We start from the raw sequence: 21,089 nt of genomic DNA, 5'->3' as shown, positions 1-21,089 counted from the left end.
CTATTTAATTTGAAAAATAATAGTTATAATTTTGCAAAGACGAATTGGAAAAAGTAAAAGCGTTCGTTTGAGAAGAACTGAAAGAAAAGGATAAAAAAAAAAACAATAGGAATATGCCTTGTTTGGATTTCGGAAAGGCAAGGAAAGGAAAGGAGTGAGGAGAGGGAATGCCTCATTCAAGTTTCAACTAAATAGATTGATTTTCCATTCTATTCAAACGAAATATAGAGAAACTTGATTTCATTATTTTTGTTAAATTCTTATAACACTACTAGCTAAGAATATGGTTAAAGTTATTACTTATTGGCTAAAACTGCTAACCATAACCACCTTGACGGTTAGGAAAATCCACTAACCATCTAGGCAGTTAACAGATGGTCAGCAATTAGTAACTTTAATAATCGCTTCTTAAAATAAAAAATTTTAATTTTTTTTTTTTAAGAAAAAAAACAAAACGATGTCGGTAATACGATAATATCATACATATGACATCGTTTCTAAATTTTTATATATATTTAAAATTTTAAACACAAAAATGACATCGTTTCATATATATATATAAATATAAAATAAGTCTTTCTAGAGTCATCTTAAATGTGATGTCGCTTTTAAAATCACATTTGAATTTGAAATTTGATTTATTGACTTTTAATCTATTGGTGATTTTAAAAGCCACATCACACTTAGAATGACTCTAAGAAGACTCTAGATAGGAATATAAGAAGTTGGAATTGTATGATTATTTCTATTCATTAGTTTAGTGATAATCAGGGCCAGCTCAATGTATTTGAGGGCCTTAGACGAAATTTTGAAGTTAGACCTTATTTTTTTTAATATTTAAATATTAATTAAATAATATTTATTTTAATAATATTATTATATTTTTATAATATTATTATTATTTTCATTCTCATTGTTGTTTCATGACTTTTAAGTTTAACTTTTAACTAGTTGCCCAAAAAAATTGATGTGGCATATTTGTATTTTTGGGTTAATTAGTCTTATTTTACGATGGGTTTATTATATTATGGCCTTATTTTTATGGGAAAAAATTTTGGGCTTTATTTTAAAAAAATTAGGCCTCAAGTTAAAATAAAATTTAAAATTTTTTTAGGCCTTATTAAAAAAAATTTTGGGCCTTACTAACTGGCGGCCCTGGTGAATCGTGATAATACAAAAATGACCAAATTTTCTAATTGAAATTGAATCATGTTTCAACCAATTTTTTATAAACACATTAGCTCTAAAAATTATTTTCCCAACAAAAAATAAAAATAAAATTGGTACTATCCTTATAAGGTGGTCGGCCACCCTAACAGAACCTTCCAGGGTGGTTGCAAGTCGCAACAGTCTCACCACCTCCAAAGGTTCTACTGGGCCATGAGAGGAGTTTTTTCTCTCGTTTTTTTGTTCACTATGGTGAAACAGTTTTGGGTCTATTAGCTGGAATTGTATCATCGCCTGGTTTTGCTGCATGAGTAAGTCCATGTTTTGGGGCCATTTGCTGTAATTAGAGCTCTAGGGTATAAATGCATTGCACACGAGGGTTAGAGTGAGCTGTGGACCTCGCATCATTTCTTATGGCCCTCTTGACCAAATATTCGGGATGTTACCTTAATATGTTGAACCGGTAAATTAATTCTCCTTTAGTGATTATGAGAGATTTGATCTAGTGACTTATGCTTTATGAGACATGCAGTTTAAACTACAGACCTATGAGATGTAATAACTTTTTATGTACTCCGAAAATAGTCCCCCGTTGAGCTTCATTGTTATCTCTTTTATGCATATAAGCCTTTGTAATATTAAATTAGGCTTTACTCATCTCATTTTCAATCGTTCATCTCATTGACATTTCAACATTAATGAAAATTTCTTAAGAGTACCTCTTATTTTCAACGCCTAAATAAGATTTAACAAACATCCGACATAGAACCCGGCCAAACTCAAGGCCTGAAAAATAATTGGATTGAAATTGGGATAGGGACCGCGCGAACGCAGGTCCCCACTACCACAAATTATGATGCAGGCTCTCCCACTTGGGGAGACCTTAGGCGAGCACCCTTCCTAAGTGCAATGGAAGTCACAAGCCTAGGCCATGGGCCTTATTGATCACCCATTGACCCCATCCAGGTAAGTATCTTTTCCGTTGCTGCTTGGCCCATATTAATACTCCGCACTTGCTTCTTCTCTTTTGTGTTTAGTCCGTGTGGGACTTAAGCTCCTTTCGCAGAAACAAAAATATGGCTTGCTACCCAAAGCCATGGCTCATGCGGCTCTTCAAGGCCACGCAGATAATTTCGTTTTCTCTATTTTGAGCTAAAGTAAGTCTCCCATGGCCGCCATTATTTGTCTCACACACACAGCATTACTCATTGCTAAATGGTGAGCAGTGTTGATATGATGGTCTTAATCCAATCAACACAGTCCAGAACTTCAGCAGTGAAACTTGTCATCTTGAAGCTTTATGAAAGAAAATTAAAGAAACTTGCAATTCAGTCTCTAAAAATGTCATTTATTATTTGAAAATGTAAAAAGTAAATTTTTTATTAATATTATTAAAAACGTTTGTGAGAAGCATGTGTTATTAAAAAATATGTATTTTTTATATGTTCAAAAACACATGACATACGATTTGGCTTTTGATGCCTCGTTCAAGACTCACTCTCTAACAGACTTGTAGAGACTGTATTAGAAATGTCTACAACCCAATTAGTAGGAATTTTTGTTTAACAAATAAAAAATACAACAATTTATAGGGTTTGATGAAAATATTAAACACAACAATTTAAAAAATAAAATTACATAAGAGTAATTATAAAATGAAGATATATGTTTTCGTTATGTCTTCTCAAAATTGATGCGTCGCTCAAAATTACTATTAAATTTTGATTAAATTATAAGTTTAAGAGCTACATCAATTTTGAAATGATACAAAGAGAACATAAATATTCTTTTTAGTATTACTCGATGCATAAAACCCCATGTGTCATGTGTGGGTTCTAGCATGCATGATAATTTTTTTTTATTTTTTTTTAGGTAAAAAAAAAAAAGAAGGAGAAGAAAAAATAATGAATGGATGGATGGATGGATGGAAGAAAGAAAGAACACGAAGAACTAAGGTGGTTAAGCCTAAACACAACTAGGAGTGTAAACGAGCCGAACTTGAGAAACGAACCGAACTTGAGCGAGCTTTCCTTGTTTGGGCTCAGTTTGTTTAAGGGTGCGTTTTAAAAAAAATAATCTGCGATTTTAAACCAAATCGCAACTTTAGGATGTTTGGGATTGCGATATTAAAAACGCAAATTTTAAAATGGCAAAAAAATCTGCGATTTCCATAAGCAGATTAGATGGTGCTTATTTGAAAAAGTGCGAATTTAAAACAAAATCACAATTTCTATTAAAAAGATATTTGGCGCAATAGTTACCTTTTTTAGAACGGGAATGAAAAAAATACCAAGAATACCCACCTAAAATATATTAAAACCCTTATTTTCTTTTTTTCTTTTTTTCTTCATCCTCTCTGTTTTGTTCATCCTTATTGGTAATTTGGTCATGAAACCGCAATTATATGCTAATGTTATCCAAACATTCAATTGATAAAAAAGTACTTTTTAGTATGTTTTACCAAACGCCTGTACGATTTTAAAAAGTAACAATTTTAAAAACGCAATTTTTTAAATTTCACTTATTGAAATCGCACTCCCAAACGAGCCCTAAATTTAACTCAAATTCAAGCTCGAGCCGAGCTTAAGGACAAGCTAAAAAATCGAGCTCAAGCTCGAGCTCATAATAAGTCAAGCTGAGCCAAGCCAGTTCACGAGCTGACTCTTATATTTAATTTAATTTATTTTTTTATTATAAATTTAAACTTCAAGTATTCTTAAACAGCTCAATAAGCCAACTTGAATATGAGCATTTGTTTAGTCTGGCTAGCAGATTATGGAGCCCGAGTCAATATAGCAAGGCACTTGGTTTCGAATAGAGAGGATATGCATCATTTTATAATAAAATGATGCTATTAAAAAAAAAAAAAAAAAAACACACATCAATTTTTAATATTAATATGGAGAATTATGTAAATAACTACCAATTCGAGCCTTATACGAATTACTCACAAGCTTAGTCGAGTCGAGCCGAACTAGCTTCGTTTAATATTCGAGTCGAGCACGAACCGAGCTTATGCGAGTCGATCCTGAGCTCACTCGCAAATGGCTTACTCTCTTAACAGCCCTGAACAAAACTACATCCATGACCTATAAAATTTAAGAAACTTTGGGCCTATTTGTTTTCTGCATAGTCATGTGGTGACTGTCAATCAAATATGACAACCATCACTAAGGCCACAGAACCAACACTTTCTAAAATTTAATTTTTATATAAATATTTTTCAATTTTTAATTTTTACAAAATACTCTTCCAAAATTTTACTAAATAATTTTCAATTTTTCTCAATTGAGACATATGAAGACAACGTACAATAGTTGTTTTGAATTAAATTAATGTATTATTTACTCTCATAATTCTCCTATGTTACATACTGATTATGTAACTCTCTTAATTCTCATAAGTTACATATTGATTATGTACTTATTGTATTCTTAGCCTCATTCAACTATAAATACGCCATTTTATTATACAATTTCCATCAAATGAAGAAAAGATGTAGCCAAGAGAATAATTTGACGTTGGACATAGGCCATAGGCTGAACCACCTTAATCTGTATCTTTCTTTCTTACTTTTTTTCTTTATATTTTTTATATACTTTAACATGTACCCCCATTCAATTTTTATCTTTTCAAAACTTAAAACATTTTTCAAAATTTTACCAAACATGCCCTATATTTTTATTATTAACTTAATTAAAATTATGTATTGCACTAGGTGTTCATATAGAAAATATATGATACAGTAGAAATTTAGGGGACAACATTAATCAACTTTTTTTCCCTTTTTTTTTTTTTTTTTTTAGAAAAATTGGTGGACTTTATTGATAATAATCATATGTGGAGAAAAAAACTCCAACAAAGACAATCATCGAGATAGAGCCAATTGCTCCATCAAAATAATATCACTAATACAATTTGGGGTGGTATCCCTCCAAATTTTATCACTGATATCAATTGTTGCTGCTTTCGCCAACCGATGAGTCGCCTCATTTGCTTCACGAGGAACGAAGACACAATTCCATCTTGAGAGAGTGAGTAGTATCTGTCTTGTGTCTTCTATTAGATGCCCAAATCGACTGCATATGGTCGTTTCATGTTGGATAGCCTCCACAATTTGCTTGGCATCTCCCTCTAGGATTAAATTTTGTACGCCCATGTCTCCGCATAAACAAACTGCTTGAAAGGCAGCGTATGCTTCCCCCATAGCTGGCTCTAATATACTCATCCTCGTTTTACATAGAGCAGCGATCATGTTCCCATTCTTGTCCCTGATGACAGCTCCGATCCCCACTCTTTCATTTACTTTATCAATAGCCACATCCCAGTTTGTTTTATACCAACCCTGGTTAGGTGCTTGCCATGCCTTCAAAGGGGTAGACCCATGCTTTTCCTCTGGTTTCTTCTGTTGTAACTGGGCATAGGCTAGTGTATCTTCTGTTGCTTTGTGGAGAATGACGTTAGGATCAACAAAAATTCCATCATGGACCTATTTGTTTCTACGGAACTATACTTGGCGTGATATTTGAATAAATAGAGCAAAATCGGACAGGTCACATTTATTGAAAATGATCTCCGCGGTCTGCAGGTAGCTCCCCCCCTCTATGGTCATCTTTTGGAAGGCTCTTTTACTGCAACCCCATATGTCTTTTGCTGCTGAACAATCCAACAAGGCATGAAGAGCTGTCTCCGGTTCCTGCTCACAGATGGGGCAATAAAGATCTTTAACTACCTTACGTTGAAGTAAATTTGCCTTAGTGGGAAGTAAATTGTGGCAAGCTCTCCAAAAAAAAAATTTTGCTGCGTTTGGGATTGGCAATTTCCACAGTGCTTTCCACATAATACTTTCCTCCCTCTTTGTAGATCTTCCAGGCCAGTTCCTCATCTCCATCTCTTTTGCTAAATGATAGGCACTTTTAACCGATAAGATGCCCTAACTTGTACACCTCCAAATTTGTTTGTCCGATTGCTGCATCTGAGAGCCTATTTGATGGAAGTCAATGGCAATGGGAGGATTATTATTATTATTATTATTTTTTCACTATTGGTTAGTACAATTGATCTTAGAATTAGATGGTGGGACAATTAGGGGGGGATATTGGGGTAGGTTGTGGTCCATACAGGAATTTTTCTTTTGACATATGTTATTATGATTGCATGTATCTTTAATTTTATTGGCTAGGTTTGGCTCCCGTGGCTTGATTCGCGACAAGAGTCTCAATTAGAGTTGGCAAAACGAGTAACCGGGTAAACACGATTAGGACCCGCTAAGACCCGTGGCCCGATTACCCGAAACACGAACACGACCCGTTTGGCTAAACAGGTTCGCAGGTCTGACACGATTATAACACGAAAAATATCCAAGTAACCCGACATGACCCGCTTAACCCGTTTAGCATAACTAGGTCATATCGGATAGACACAACCCGACACGACTCGTGTGTTAAACAAGTAACACAACCCGACCCGACATGGCCGGTTAAAAAAAAAAAACCTTTAATCAAAATTGGAAAAAAATAATTTAATAAAGGGATCTCTTGGGTCAAAGGATTAGTCAAATTTATCATAACTGTCCAAGAAGAATAAAAAATTTTAAAAGAGAATGTTTTAATATATAGATAATGTTTTAAAAGATAATATTTTAATATATAGACCCACATATAAAAAGTAATAGAAAAACAAGGAATAAGGCAGTAAAGTGAAGCCGTGAAGTGAAGAGTGAAGCGAAGCCGTGAGTGAGTCAATAAGTGTTAGGGTTAACTTAGTTAGAACAATAGAACTTAGACATAAGGTTTTTTTTTTTAAAAAAAAAAAAATTAAATGGGTCTGGCGGGTCACCCGAGACCCGGCTGACCTGCCAGACCCGCTAGACCCATTTATTAAAGACCTGCCAGACACGAATTTAATCGTGTCTTAATACCTGTTAACTTCGTGTCGTGTTCGTGTCAGGTTCGCGGGTCATGTCAAAATTGCTAGCCCTAGTCTCAATTTGAAATATTAAGTGAAAGTAATGTTGATTAGAAAAAGAAGAACTCAAGATTAGAAAAAAAAAAAAAAAAAAAAAGAAGTCAAAGTAATGTTATATATCACATTTTTATTTTATAATATTGATGTATCAGTCTCAATTAACTCTTTATTTTTTTTTAACAAAGATGAATTCAATGATTTGTTGCGACTGTCACGCCAGTATTATAGGATAGTTATAAAATGAAAATGTAATCAAGCCAAGTATTAATTGATCGAACTCAACTTGAAAAATATATATGTAATCTCGAATTAAGCTGTAGAAACATGTTCAAGTAGCTTGATAAAAATCAATAAAGTTTGAATTCGACTCATTTAATTAAATAAAATCAAGTTACATTATTTTTTTATTAGGAAATTTGGATTAACTATACACTATAAAATTGCTCGACGAAATATTATAAAACTTGTAAAAATTTATATAAAAGTGTGGTGTGTAACATTACTCTTTTATTATTTTTCAATTGTATGTGAATGCCCGAAAGTAGCCTACCCCACTCTTATTCTACAGGGGATCATGGGCCGTTTGATAAAGATTTTTGTGTGTATTTTTTTTTAATAATAATAAAAAGTAATTGATGTGATATAAAAGTGAAAAGCAATTTGAATTTTTTGTAAACGAAAAGTGAACTAAAAAAAAAAAAAAATCGGCTTTTGTTTTAGTAGAAAAATGGAAGGAGTCTATTGCTAAACCAAAACCCATGTCCTTGTGGGGGGAAAGAGAGGCTGGCAGCACCAATCTTTTGTACAAATAAATATAACATTTTAAAAATTAAATATATTATCATGAGCATTATTCCCGTGGAAGTAAAAGTTAAAATAATTAATTTGGATCTTTAATCATTGTGCACTATACTCCATGAACAGAAGGCAATCAAAGTTATAATATTTAATTTGTAACGTTGATCATTGTGTTTTATATTTATATTTAGAATTTTTTATTTTTTTATTTTTTTTTAGGTCATAGCTATCATTCTCTCTCTCTCTCTCTTTTTTAATTTTTATTTTTATTTTTTATGAATAATCATTTCATTAAAACTAAAGCTCAAAACAGAGCAACACTAAAACACAAATACAACCCCTTACAAAGCAAAAACAGGGGAAATCAAAAACCTACAAACCAGCAACTACTCAACACCAAAACAACCCCTTACAACCCTTACATATTAAAAAAAAAAACAAAACTACATGCCAACATTACAGAGGATGGCAGAAGACAACTTCCACAATGAACACAACAAAAGGTTTTTCCTAGTTCTAGGAAAATTTCTTTTTACAGCAATTCTAACCCTGATTTCTTAGAAAATCTGCTTCAGTAGCTGCTTTTCAGTTTTTTGAACACCATCATAACTAAGTTCATTTCTAGTACGCCAGAGATTATAAACAACAGAACCAATAATCAATTGACATATCAAGCACTTAAGAGAGTTCTTTTCCCACTTACTGCATCCAAGCTGCACAAGTTCATCCCAAATTACAGGAGGCATATCAATTCTACAACGAATCATACAATATTTCCAAACTCTTGAACTAAAGCTGCATTCAAAGAAAATATGATCACGAGTTTCCAGTTGAAAATGACAGAAACAACACTGAACCTCACCCTTATACAATAGTTATTATATATCTTTAATACTTTGTACACATTAATCTGATGATTACAGTAATATTATATAATATAATTATATTTGCCATAACGAATTTTCAAGTTCCTCTCAGATCTTATTAAACACGATTACAAGCAAAATTTGGTCAACACCTGCCGTGACGATTACAATAAACAATGCTATTATCACAAGCTAATTTTGGTCAACGCGTCTAATTTGGGGTTTGCGATTTTAAGAAATAAGATTAAAAATAGTAATTTTAAATTGTGTAATTTAAAAATATAATTTTAAAAAATGATAAAATTAAGGTTTCGCTTTTTAAATTCTCAATTTAGCTTTTAAAATTGGGAAATGCTAGTTGTTATTCTAATGTTCTCCAAACTGTAATGTGGCTTTTAAAATCTGTTTTTAAAAAGAGAGCGACTTGGGTGCACCCGTTGCACAAAAGTCACTTTTTGTGCCATCAATAAGAAGCTGACATATCATTTTATTAGACTTATACTTAAAATAAAAACTCAACCACACCAGATTATACTCTAGATAATAAATAAATAAATAAATATTTTTAAAAAAAAATTGAAGGGAGGGATGGCTAGCCGCCCCCTAGGCCTAGGGGTGGCCGCGCGGCCACTCCCTTGGCCTGGTGCTGGCTCGCCGGCCACCCTATAGGCCATGTGAGTGACCGGCGAGCCACCCCATGGGCCTAGGGGGTGGCCGGCCCATGGGGTGGCTGGCCCCAAGTGGGGGAGGGGTGGCCAACCAGCCACCCCTTCAATTTTTTTTTATTTTTTTTATTTTTATTTTTATTTTTATTTTTTTAACTTAAGTTTGATAAGTTTGCCTTAAGTGTCACCTTCTGATTGGTTGCACAAAACTTACATTTTATTTAACCTCTCTATATAAGTTATTTTTTTATAAAAAAAAAAAATACCACATTACTTGCGATTTGAAAACATAGCTTTTTTCTATGATTTCAAACCACAATTTTTTAAAAACGTATTTCTAAACAATATATTTTTTATAATTTAATTAAAAATTATATTTTTAATCAAACTCTCAAACCCATCCTTACTATTATAATGGTGATATCAAAACTATGTTGTCATTCCACGTTTGTGATTCCATTCTTAGTATAAAAAATTAATAAAAAAAGATCAGGTGCCGGGACAGATCTAATTGGTATTCTTAAGTTAAATCTTATAAAAGGATTTAATTCCACTATAATTAAGACAAATCAAACCAAATCCAAATTACAGTTTTGCCGGCCAAGGACAAATTCTTTGGATATATTAAAAAAAGCCCCACGTCAAATAACGCCAGAGATTTCTTAGAATTTCCGCCACTCTCTGTCTCTCTTTTTTGTTCTCATATGGCCTTTCCCTGTCCGAGGCTGTCTGTCTTGGTCTTACTTTCTCTGCTCAGATAAGCTTTTCTTGGTGGGACTTTTAGCTGCGAACACTTTCATATATTTCATTTTCTTGTTCTGTTTCAAAGATCTCTCCAGAAAGCTCTCTGCATTGCGTGATATATTCAGAGGTTCTTGAAAATTTTCTTTGAAGTTACAATTTTATTTTTTTATTTTTTCTGAACCATTTGTGTCTTTTAATTTGTTTGGTATATATACGTTTATTTTTCTTGGGTTAATATGTTTGTTTATTATTCTTTTTGCATATTAATTGAATGATTTTAAATCACTTGTATTTTTTGAGCCTTTATACTATTGATCAATCTTTTGTACTAAATGGTTTTCTGGGTCAATTTTAGATTTGAAGAAAATTGAGGTTTTTTTTTTCAGAGAACACAAATAAGAACTGTTTATATTTGAGGAAATTTTATCCCTCCTGTTTGTTTTTTGCTTTGTTGTCTGTTTATTACATCGTTTTGGTTCCTTTTTCTTGATATGGAGTTGGTGATCTTCGCAGTTGTTGGTATGAACGGTCAGTCTTTTTTTTTTTGGTTACTGAGAAAATGGAAGAGTTGAAAAGAGAAAAAAAAAAAAAACTTTGAGGGCCTCAAAATGTTGAAAAGAGAAATTCCATTTAGTCAACTTGTCGAACATAATATTCCTTTTCTTTTAAGAAAAAAAAAATGTTCTTACTGTTAAAATTTTCATCATCAATGATGAAAATTGAATATTCACAACTACAAATTCTCTACCCCCATCCAAATCTTTTGTCAGATGTTGGATTGTTATTCTTCTTCTGTTATTATATGTGTATACTAATTGATTAAGATTTTATATACGTTTGTTTTTGCTGATCCCTTTATCTTCCATCATTTTTGCAGAGGTGTGATAAAATGGCGGAGGAGAAGTCTGGGATTGCAAAAGATGTTACTGAAGTAAGCTATGTTCATCTCTATCTTGATACGCATATTATTATCTCAATACCAAAAGACACTAGCTTACTATATGAATCTTTTCATTTTGGACATGTACAGTTGATTGGTAAAACACCATTGGTATATCTCAACCATGTGGTCGATGGTTGTGTAGCCCGAATTGCTGCTAAGCTAGAGATGATGGAACCCTGCTCTAGTGTCAAAGACAGGTACTTATAGTTCTTTGATTATTTTAATGCTCTAGTGTCAAAGACAGGTACTTATAATTCTTTGATTATTTTATTAGAATAACTGATTACTTAAAAGCTATGTAATCTTTATTTTCTTTCATGATCATTATTATTAGGCTTCATTTGCTTGCACTAAATTGGATTTGATTGGAATCTTAATTCTGTGTGTTGATATCTTGCTTTTGGATAATTGTTTTTATGGAGTTGCATTTTTATGAAATTTTTTATTCAAACTCAAGATCATCGGTAAACTGAGAAACTTGATATTTGTAGTTTGTTTTTTGGTTTTCCATGCCCCAATCCACGCAGTCAAATGCGGCCTTAACATTATATATACTGGTTTTTTTTTTTCTTTCTCCCACTCAATATGATTTGCAAATTCTGTCCCAATTGCAGAATCGGATATAGCATGATTACTGATGCAGAGGAGAGGGGTCTCATTACTCCGGGTGAGGTTAGTAATTATTTCTCGTCCTCATGTAGACATGTTGTGGGTATCTAAATCCATTTTTTGATGCCTTCACTCGAAATCTGAGTGGATATTCACTTCTAGTTATTGCTTTCCAATTTTGTGATTAAGGCCTATTTGCATCACGCAAGTTTGCATTGTCTCCTGTTGATACCACTGCTATGTTAGTTTCAGTGCCGCCACTTGGGTTGTGCATAATATGATGCTTTACTGATTGGACTCTCATTACATTGTACACATACATAGATACCAACTTGTGAAGATTCTATCAATTATGATCTATTTTCTGTGGCGTGAATTTCATAAATAGCCGAAATAGAGAAGAAATTCTATAATTATACTAACCTTTTAGGCATTTCTTATACCAGTGTACTAGCTTCTGGTTCAAAGCTCACCCATGATTTGTTGTGCCATTCCATCTTCAACTTTAAAGTTCTACTGGAAATTAATCTTCCCTCTCTCTCTCTCTCTCTCTCTCACACACACACACACACACACACACATACCCCAACAGCCATACAGAAGAATATAGGTCGTCAAGAAGAAAATATTAAATGGTTAGTAAGCTCATTAGTTTTATATACTTCAGCGTGGTTTTTGTACTTCACAGGAAATGAGGTGAATGAGGAAACTTTGAATTGACAATTTTTTCTTGTTATTCATGCTGTAGAGTGTTCTCATTGAGCCTACCAGTGGAAACACTGGCATAGGTTTGGCATTCATGGCCGCTGCCAAGGGTTACAAACTCATAATTACCATGCCTGCTTCAATGAGTCTTGAAAGAAGAACAATTCTTCGAGCTTTTGGAGCTGAATTGGTCCTAACAGATCCAGCCAGGGGCATGAAAGGGGCTGTTCAGAAGGCAGAAGAGATACTTGCAAAGACTCCCAATGCTTATGTGCTACAGCAATTTGAAAACCCTGCAAACCCAAAGGTATAATTTGGATCAATGTTTTGTGCATGTACGAGTACCTGGTTGGAAAGATTGACTATTCAACACTTATTTTGTATTTAGGTCCATTATGAGACCACTGGACCTGAGATCTGGAAAGGTTCTGGCGGGAAGATTGACGCTTTTGTTTCTGGGATAGGAACTGGAGGTACTGTAACAGGTGCAGGGAAGTATCTCAAAGAGCAAAACCCTGACATTAAGGTTAGCTTTTTTAGTTTGTCTGAGTTAGAGAGAAATCATTATGTAAACTTTTTGATGTTTGCTTTGTTTATAATGTTCTTACCCCTTTTGTTTTGTTCTTAGCTCTATGGGGTTGAACCAGTTGAAAGTGCGATACTATCTGGAGGGAAACCAGGTGGGTGATGTGTACATTGTTTATTCAACTGTTGATTATTTACCTTATTCCTTTAGTTGCTATTACACTTTCTTTTTTCTTTGTGGTATCAATTTTATTGGCTTAGCAACATGGACAAAAGGATATGGGTTGCACTTGTGCCTGGAGGGTACATCATTAAAAAGTTTCCTTTTGACTACTTAGTTTTTAATATTTCATGGAAACTGGTCTTAATTTATCTCTCTTTAAACTTCTTGTTCTTTCACAAACAACTTGACCTCCTTGTATATTTGCTAGAGCCATTGCATTTATTGCTAATATGAAAGTATTTCTTTCTGCATCTTAACTTTATATCTATTTAAGTGTCTGGCTCCTGCCTAAACATTCTATCACTAGAGGCATTTCCATGGATGGGGTATTAGGGCTTTGGTTAAATAGTTATGCATTTAGGACTACATGAATGCAGAAGACCATGGACCTTGGGCTGGCTGGTTGGGCACCCAGCCCAATCAGGCAGAGAAGACTCAGTTGACCCTGCCAATCAGGTAGTTGAGCTAGTCCACTAAAAGAGGTCCTCTCATTGTTGACCTATTCTGTGTTGGCTTATTAAAAACTGATTTTGTTCATGTTTTTAGCTGTTTGCTATTGTTTTTGCTGATACTGTACCAGTTAACATTTCTTACTTTCTTTTTTTCTTTGGTTACTAGATTTCAACATTCTGTTCGGCTTGTTTGGGCGTGTGTTTAATGGGGTTTACCCATTGTTTGACACATATCTGTAAAGTTGCCTCAACAGTGTTGCTGGAAAATATGTCTAGGAGTTGAACTGCTCTACTAAAATAGTTGCTATTATATTCAACCCATTATGTGTTGGTATATTGAAAACAGATTCTGTTCGTGCTTTCAGCTGTTTGCTATTTTTTTTACTGATACCACCCCAGTTTAACCTTTCTTCCTTTTTTGCTTCTTTGGTTTTTAGAAGTTTAACTTTTGTTCGACTTGCTTGGACTTACGCATGTAATGTGTTTTCCTATTTTCGACACATTTCTGTAAAGTTCCCTCAACAGCGTTGTTGTTAGATAATTTTCTTTTGTTCCTTAAGTTATTGGGAATTATTGGTTGTTGAAGGCGGTTGAATATGCTCATTTTTAGTTGAAATTATGAAAATATTTATGTATTTCATTAACCAATTTCATTGGTGAAGTAGTACATTGGCATCAAATTTGTTTGCTCCACGCCAGTCAGTATCAATTTGATGACTTTTTTGTTGGGTAAGAAAATTGATAACAGTTTGAATGCTGTAATGTACCTATATTCCTAAAGTCCCTTCGCCTCCCTTTTCATTATTTGTCTAATCTATATTTTGGAATGTGATTTTCCATGACATCGTCAATTAAAACTGTCTAGGATAACGCTGCCTTAATTGTCATGGGCCACTGCCATTTTTATGTTCTTGTGTTTGATTCTACAGTAAGATTGTTTGCATATCTGCCCTATTTGAAGTTAGCAATATCTTACATTGTCTTTTGCCTAACTTGATTAACTGCATGCTTGTCAATCTCTAGGCCCACATAAAATCCAAGGAATTGGTGCCGGCTTCATCCCCGGAGTTTTGGAGGTCAATATACTTGATGAAGTTATTCAAGTAAGCCTCAAAACTTTAAATTGGCATATTTCTTAGTTAGCATGTGGAGCTAGCTGTTTGTGTGGTAATTGTGATTTTTTTTTTTTTTTAAGCAAAAACATGAAGTGGTTGTATATTATGAATAAAATGTTACCCAAAAAGGGGAAAAAAGAAAAGAGGAAACATCATTATTGGACTTGTAATCCTACTGTAATGAATTTGACCACTTTTTGAGGTCATCCACTTGATGGGACAAACTTTTGGTATGATTATTAGAAAAAGAATGTTTCTCTTTACCTCTGGACAAATGCTTTAGACTTTCCTAATGTGCCTGTTTTCTTAACTTTCTTGATCTTTTTCTCTTTCTAGCTAGGTGTTTTTCTTGTATACCTGGGCTACAAATTTTAATGATATTTCGATTACTTATTAAAAAAAAAAAAAGAATGTTTCTTATCTATTCGCAAGAATCTGTTTGTGCTATACAGTCCAGAGTGTGCACCCCACCCCACTCTACTTTTTTCCTAATTTGGTTCAAGTGACATTCAAAGTGTAATAAGTATTTCTCTAAGCTTTGCATATGGCTAGTAAACTGAAGTCTTACCATGTGGGAACTGATGGTTCACACTTTTGCTTGCATGTGTGGAGGTTCCTAACCATGAGGAAGTTTTAGATAATCCTTCTAAGGCCTGTCAAATACTGTGGAATCTCTGCCCTCAAAATGTTCTGATTTTTAATCTCATTTCTGTTATTATTATTTTTTATGAGTTTGCTTATGATGATTCATTATATATTATGTGATATTTTGTGATGCGTCATTCTCTTTCAAAAATTCATGAAAGTAAAGACATACTTTGTTTCTTATTTCTTTTTATGATTTTATTGCCTTTCTTCATTTATTCCTCAGACCTTATGCTAATCTTTGCAGATATCAAGTGAAGAAGCTATTGAAACTGCTAAGCTTCTTGCATTGAAAGAAGGTTTGCTGGTAAGCTCACAAAAATGAAAAAAATATGTTTCAACAAGGTCCTCTCCATTTTTTTCTACACAAATCTTTCACTACCCGCCTCGCTCTTAAAATAATTGTGATGGTTAAGTTTTCTGTTATTGGATGTCTTCTATTCTTTTCATCTTCAGTGATATATGTGCAAACATTTATTGCAGGTAGGGATATCATCTGGTGCTGCTGCTGCTGCTGCAATTAAGATAGCAAAGAGGCCAGAAAATGCTGGGAAACTCATTGTTGTAAGTTTGATCTTCTTCGTTCTAGCCAGTTATTTAATCTTGTTTTCAGCCATAGAACGTGGTTTAGAGGCAATTTCAGTACATTTATTGATGGCTGCTCAAAAAGGAAATGTTTTGTTTCAAAACAGCGCTAAATTTCTGTAGGTAGCACTCTAGCTGCCATCTGTTTAGGATACAAGTGGTCAGTTATTTGACCTAATTGACAACTCCATACACATTATTGATTGATATGATTAGATTAATGGTTTAAAAAGTTCAGTAACTGAATCCTTCACTAGGTTTGATTTACCAAACACTTCATGCTAATCTAAATCATTTCTTGAGATGGCATTGACTTTCTTAGTTAATGAACTGTAGTGGTGTGGCTTTGTTGTTTAATGTGGTGTTTGCTACTGATCTTTTCTTCATCAAAACCTGAACAGGTGATCTTCCCCAGCTTTGGGGAGCGTTATCTGTCGTCTGTGCTGTTTGAATCCGTGAAGCGGGAGGCAGACAGCATGGTTTTTGAGCCCTGAGATATTCCCCAGCTTCAAAAGGGGTCAAGTCTTTTATGCTGTTTTGGATCTGAAATAGGAAGCATAGAATATGGTTATTGTTGGCTTCTGTGTCTGAACCGAATGATAATGAAGTGAATAACATCAAAGTTGTCTATTGTTTGTATATTAATTATGAGTAAATAAAGTACAATATATTTTCTGGGAATTTGTATCTTGGAATAGTCTCATTAATAGCACAGAAATTGTTCAATATTAACATGGTTAATTTTTGGGAACGAATGAAGGTCTGAATATTGTTTTGTTTGTATTTTAAGAAATCTAGATTGTTCCCTTATTTTTATTTTCCTTGATGTTTTCCGAGAAGAGTAATGCTTCTAATGACGCAAATCTATAACTAGACATTGAAACATACAGGCATTTGTTAAACTGAACCTGTCGACAGAAACTGTCGAAGTTTGAACCTGCTGAAAAATTCTCAGATCTGGTAGATAATTTTCTCTATTTAAAAAAAAAAACAAAACAAAAAAGCCATTTGAAACCTTCATCAAATCATGATACTATTTGCTTTGGAGTCTAATTTTGGGCAGGTAGGGTAGACTTGCAAAATCTAGCAGAAACATATGTGCTCGTATTTGGTTGGCTGAGACAAAACAAAGAGATCTGTCGTTAATCAAGTACACCATAGATTGCATATAAAAAACCAGACGCTCCGACAGAGAACATGGTCTGAAAACAGGCATAAAAATTTTTTAGAATGAAATTGGGATAGGGACCGCGCGAACGCAGGTCCCCACTACCACAAATTATGATGCAGGCTCTCCCACTTGGGGAGACCTTAGGCGAGCACCCCTCCTAAGTGCAATGGAGGTCACAAGCCTAGGCCATGGGCCTTCTGGATCACCCATTGACCCCATCCAGGTAAGTATCTTTTCCGTTGCTGCTTGGCCCATATTAATACTCCGCACTTGCTTCTTCTCTTTTGTGTTTAGTCGGTGTGGGACATAAGTTCCATTCGCAGAACCAAAAATATGGCCTGCCACCCAAAGCCATGGCATCATGCGACTCTTCAAGGCGACAGAGATAACTTCGCTTTCTCTACTTTAAGCTAAAGTAAGTTTCCCATGGCCAGTGGCCACCATTATTTATCTCACAGAGCATTACTCATTGCTAAATGGTGATCTTTAAGAGGAGTCAAAGGTGCGCACTTGTGTTGATACGATGGTGTTATGGCTAACTTCCCCAAGTTGATTTCAATTTACAGGATATTCATTGATTGATCTGGGGTTAACTTGCAATTGCTATGAACCAGCTGATATGAGTTCCAAGTTGTCATGTAGGCAAACCAACCGACCGCTCTCTGGAGTGCAGCAAAGAGATTTGTTAACGAGAATGTTTTCCCCAAAACCTAAAATCTTTTCGTGACTCGGTTGACTCAGTTTTTCAACGATTTTAGCTTTGTTCGCAGTTGATGTGGCTTCTTCCCTTCTTCCAGTGAATATTGTTGGAACTTGGAAGGATACTCTCTTTTTGCTGTTATCACGCCTAGCAATGAAGGACCCCTTTCTACCCCGAGAAATGCTACAGACCCCAAAATTCTTTCTCAAATTCTTGTTCCCAAGATCTAATCCGTAAAATTTGGGGGAAAAAAAAAAGTTATAGCATTTCTCTTCAATCCCAATATCCCACCAAGTGCATTTCTCTTCTATCCCAAATCCCAGTAGGCTGTAGCTGTTAAGGTAACAAAAAAGACCCAAATATTAAACCCCTTGATTTCCCTTTCTGCTGAGAAAAGCTAAATTCCACAATCAACAAAATTGCAAATTAATTGTTTAGACATAAACAAAAAACACTTATAAATTGTCTAGACATAAACAAGGAATAATTTGAAGTTGTAATGACAGGGGCCGCGCGAACGCAGGCCCCCACTATCACAAATTATGACGTAGGCTCTGCCACTTGGGCAGACCTTAGGCCAGCACCCCTCCTAAGTGCAATGGAGGTCACTAACCTAGGCCATGGACCTTATTGATCGCCCATCGACCCCGTCCAGGTAAGTATGTTGAAGTGGTGCACCTTACTCCTTATTTATACTCCCTTCTAGCCTATCTTTCTTTTTGTTTTCCAATGTGGGACTTTTTGCAAACAACAATACTCGCGGAGGTGAGTCATGTGATGTTGGTGAGCTCATCTCCAACAACGTGGCATTCTAGCACAATGGGAGACGTGGCATCACCATAAAGCAATGGTGATGAATGGAAAATGAATTTTTCTTTTACCAATGTCTCATTAGAATGATGCATTTATTTATGATATCCATCATTTTTTTTATACGACCAACAAGGAGATGGAGGGGGATGGGGAAGGGAAATTCAATCGGTAACCTTTGCTTTATAGATGTTATTTTCAGCAGATTGAGCTATTCCTTAAAAATTATAATATATCTTGAGTAGAGCTAGGAATTAAGTTTGAATTTTCTCTTGGATTAGAAAATCTTTTTAGACTGGATCAATGGAACATGATCAATGGACCATCCCTTTTTCTTTTCCTGAGTTTTCCTAGGTGAGAGGAGTTTCCTACATCTGCTATGTCTCTCCAGTAAAATCTAAAATGATCAATTTTTTTATTTTTTTAATTTCTAAATAAATTATTTTGCAGGTTTTGATAGCAAAAGAAAATAATATTGTTAGAGGTATTACTACTTTTAATACAAGTTATTTGCAAATTAATGTGACATGTAATACATCATCTCCTAAAATGTAAATTGTCACATGATAGTTTACATTGCACTTACCATGTTCATAAACGGACATTCAAGTCCATGTAATACGTATCATACTAATAACTAAAATATGAACCGTCACATAAAAATGACCTACCATGTGATTTGCAAGAAGGTCCGGCTCTTTGCCTAGGTGAATTAGGTAGTCACTTAAGGCCTCTAATGAAATAAGGCCTTAGTGACCAATAGAATTTCTTTCATAAAATAATAATAATAATAATTAAAAAAAAAAAACGAGGCCCTACTTTTATCAAACATTAAAGAGGGAAGTCAATTTTTTTAATTAAAGCTCAAATTATGGTAAACAATTTAAGTATAAAATAGATTTGTTATTCTATGCCTCAAAATTTATTGAGTCGGCTCTCTTTGTAATGAATTGTAGTAAAAATTATAGTATTCCAATCATTTAAAAAAAAAAAAGAACTTTAATCCCATACCCATTTTTGTTCTTGCAGTTCTACACATGGGACGAAACTTTCGTCCAAAATTCACAAAGAGTTGGCCATAATTGTTTATAATCTTTAAAAGCTAACACTGAATGGAGCTCATAATCTTAACTGGAAAGGATTAGACGACGCCATTAGCCATGGTTGATGGTTGCACATGCTAAGGATTTATACCACCATGATTTTCTTGAGAAAGCAAGAGAAATTAACGAAGAACAACAAAGTTGTGTTTGTAATTATTTGTTAACGCTTTCGCTAAAATCGTCTCAATATATCCGTTATAATGCTCTTTTTTACCGTACATAATCACAACAGTTAATAAAATATTTGTAAGGTAAAAACTTAAAAATAAACATTTGGAAATAGAGTTTTAACAGGGGCCGCGCGAACACAGCCCCCGCTACCACAAATTATGACGTACACTCTCCTCAGTGGGAGATGTTAGGCAAGTGCAGCTCCAAGGTGCAATGGAGGCCACCCACCTAGGCCATGGGCCTTATTGATCACCCATAGACCCCGTCCAGGTATGTATGTTTTAAAGGCCATCCTTGTTTTTCACTTATACAATCCAACCCACCTCCCTTCTTTTCTTTTACCCAATGTGGGACAAACCCGGTGCGGCTTTCTTTTAGATTAGTTTAGGGCGCCCGCATTTATGACAAAAGTAATGTCTTGTGGGCACCCCTCCACACCTTAATTTGAAGTTCGAAGCTCCAATCCTGCCTCCTGGTTAGTGGTTACTCAGACGGGAAAGGGATTTGTTTGTCTTCTGACTATAGAAGGTGGTGCTGCTCCTTTGTTTTTGTTTTTGTTTTTTTTTGCTTGAAGTGCTCATTATCCATTTGTTGGTGATTATTAGCCTACCAAACCCTATCATTACCACCACATCGCCTCCCACATGAGCACCAAATGTCCCAAACTTCTTTTCCAGATTTTAAAACGCATAACAAACACCTTTCAAAAAAAAAAAAAGGCATAACAAACGCTTAAGTATTTCCTTTTTTCCCTTTTTCCTTCCCCCTCTCCCGCTTTGAATAAAAAAAAAAAATAATTTAGGAATAATATAACTTAGGGTTTCAATTTATAATATTCGACAGCAAATAAGAATAAAATCATAGGAAATGAGCGGTGCGCTGCCCCATCTCTCCCACCTCCGGGAGACCTTAAGCGGAGACCCCTCTCAAGCGCAATTAAAGCCACCAACAAAAGCAATTGAGAGGTGGGTGAGCAGAGCTAGGATTTCACCGTATTGTTGAAAACATTCCATTGCTGTAATTCAGCTTAGAAATGGTACCATAATGAAGCCAATTTAAGGGTGACCCTTGTGCACACGGGCATTATTGACCAAGTACTAGTTGCCATCCCGGTGTGCAACTTAA

The 21,089-nt window shown here is 34.6% G+C and overlaps 1 protein-coding gene and 4 non-coding genes across 8 annotated transcripts; 1 reads left to right on the top strand and 4 right to left on the bottom strand.

Moving 5' to 3' along the window:
• Window positions 1-1,980: 1,980 nt before the first annotated feature.
• On the bottom strand, window positions 1,981-2,141 carry LOC132173134 (U1 spliceosomal RNA). Its single transcript, XR_009439234.2, has one exon. It is a non-coding gene; the product is annotated as a U1 spliceosomal RNA (small nuclear RNA).
• An 8,005-nt stretch (window positions 2,142-10,146) lies between these two features.
• LOC132168787 (cysteine synthase) lies at window positions 10,147-16,699 on the top strand. 4 transcript variants are annotated; one of them, XM_059579822.2, is made up of 11 exons: window positions 10,147-10,334; window positions 11,085-11,138; window positions 11,238-11,347; window positions 11,765-11,822; window positions 12,508-12,771; window positions 12,853-12,990; window positions 13,093-13,144; window positions 14,688-14,767; window positions 15,672-15,731; window positions 15,908-15,988; window positions 16,411-16,699. In XM_059579822.2, the coding sequence occupies exons 2-11, from the start codon at window positions 11,097-11,099 to the stop codon at window positions 16,501-16,503; spliced, it is 978 nt and encodes a 325-aa protein (XP_059435805.1). In that variant the 5' UTR covers window positions 10,147-10,334; window positions 11,085-11,096; the 3' UTR covers window positions 16,504-16,699. The 4 variants fall into 4 exon arrangements, with proteins under 4 accessions (XP_059435805.1, XP_059435806.1, XP_059435807.1 ...); XM_059579823.2 differs by having other exon boundaries at window positions 10,161-10,234; XM_059579824.1 differs by lacking the exons at window positions 10,147-10,334; window positions 11,085-11,138; window positions 11,238-11,347 and adding an exon at window positions 11,381-11,394.
• Window positions 16,700-17,250: 551 nt separating this feature from the next.
• On the bottom strand, window positions 17,251-17,411 carry LOC132173137 (U1 spliceosomal RNA). The gene has a single exon (XR_009439237.2). It is a non-coding gene; the product is annotated as a U1 spliceosomal RNA (small nuclear RNA).
• A 971-nt stretch (window positions 17,412-18,382) lies between these two features.
• LOC132173136 (U1 spliceosomal RNA) lies at window positions 18,383-18,543 on the bottom strand. The gene has a single exon (XR_009439236.2). It is a non-coding gene; the product is annotated as a U1 spliceosomal RNA (small nuclear RNA).
• A 1,540-nt stretch (window positions 18,544-20,083) lies between these two features.
• Window positions 20,084-20,242, bottom strand: LOC132173140 (U1 spliceosomal RNA). The gene has a single exon (XR_009439240.1). It is a non-coding gene; the product is annotated as a U1 spliceosomal RNA (small nuclear RNA).
• Window positions 20,243-21,089: the final 847 nt, after the last annotated feature.

Source organism: Corylus avellana, chromosome 1 (assembly GCF_965113065.1).
Source record: "Corylus avellana chromosome 1, dhCorAvel1.hap1.2, whole genome shotgun sequence".
NCBI lineage: Eukaryota > Viridiplantae > Streptophyta > Magnoliopsida > Fagales > Betulaceae > Corylus > Corylus avellana.
This window is presented reverse-complemented; position numbering and strand designations above follow the sequence as displayed.

Bases quoted from the DNA above. Each gene is read 5' to 3' on its own strand.
- LOC132168787 (XM_059579822.2), top strand. From the start codon at position 11,097: ATGGCGGAGGAGAAGTCTGGGATTGCAAAAGATGTTACTGAA. The intron at 11,823-12,507 runs GTTAGTAATTAT...TTCATGCTGTAG, and splicing joins GTCTCATTACTCCGGGTGAG to AGTGTTCTCATTGAGCCTAC. The intron at 15,989-16,410 runs GTAAGTTTGATC...AAACCTGAACAG, and splicing joins ATGCTGGGAAACTCATTGTT to GTGATCTTCCCCAGCTTTGG.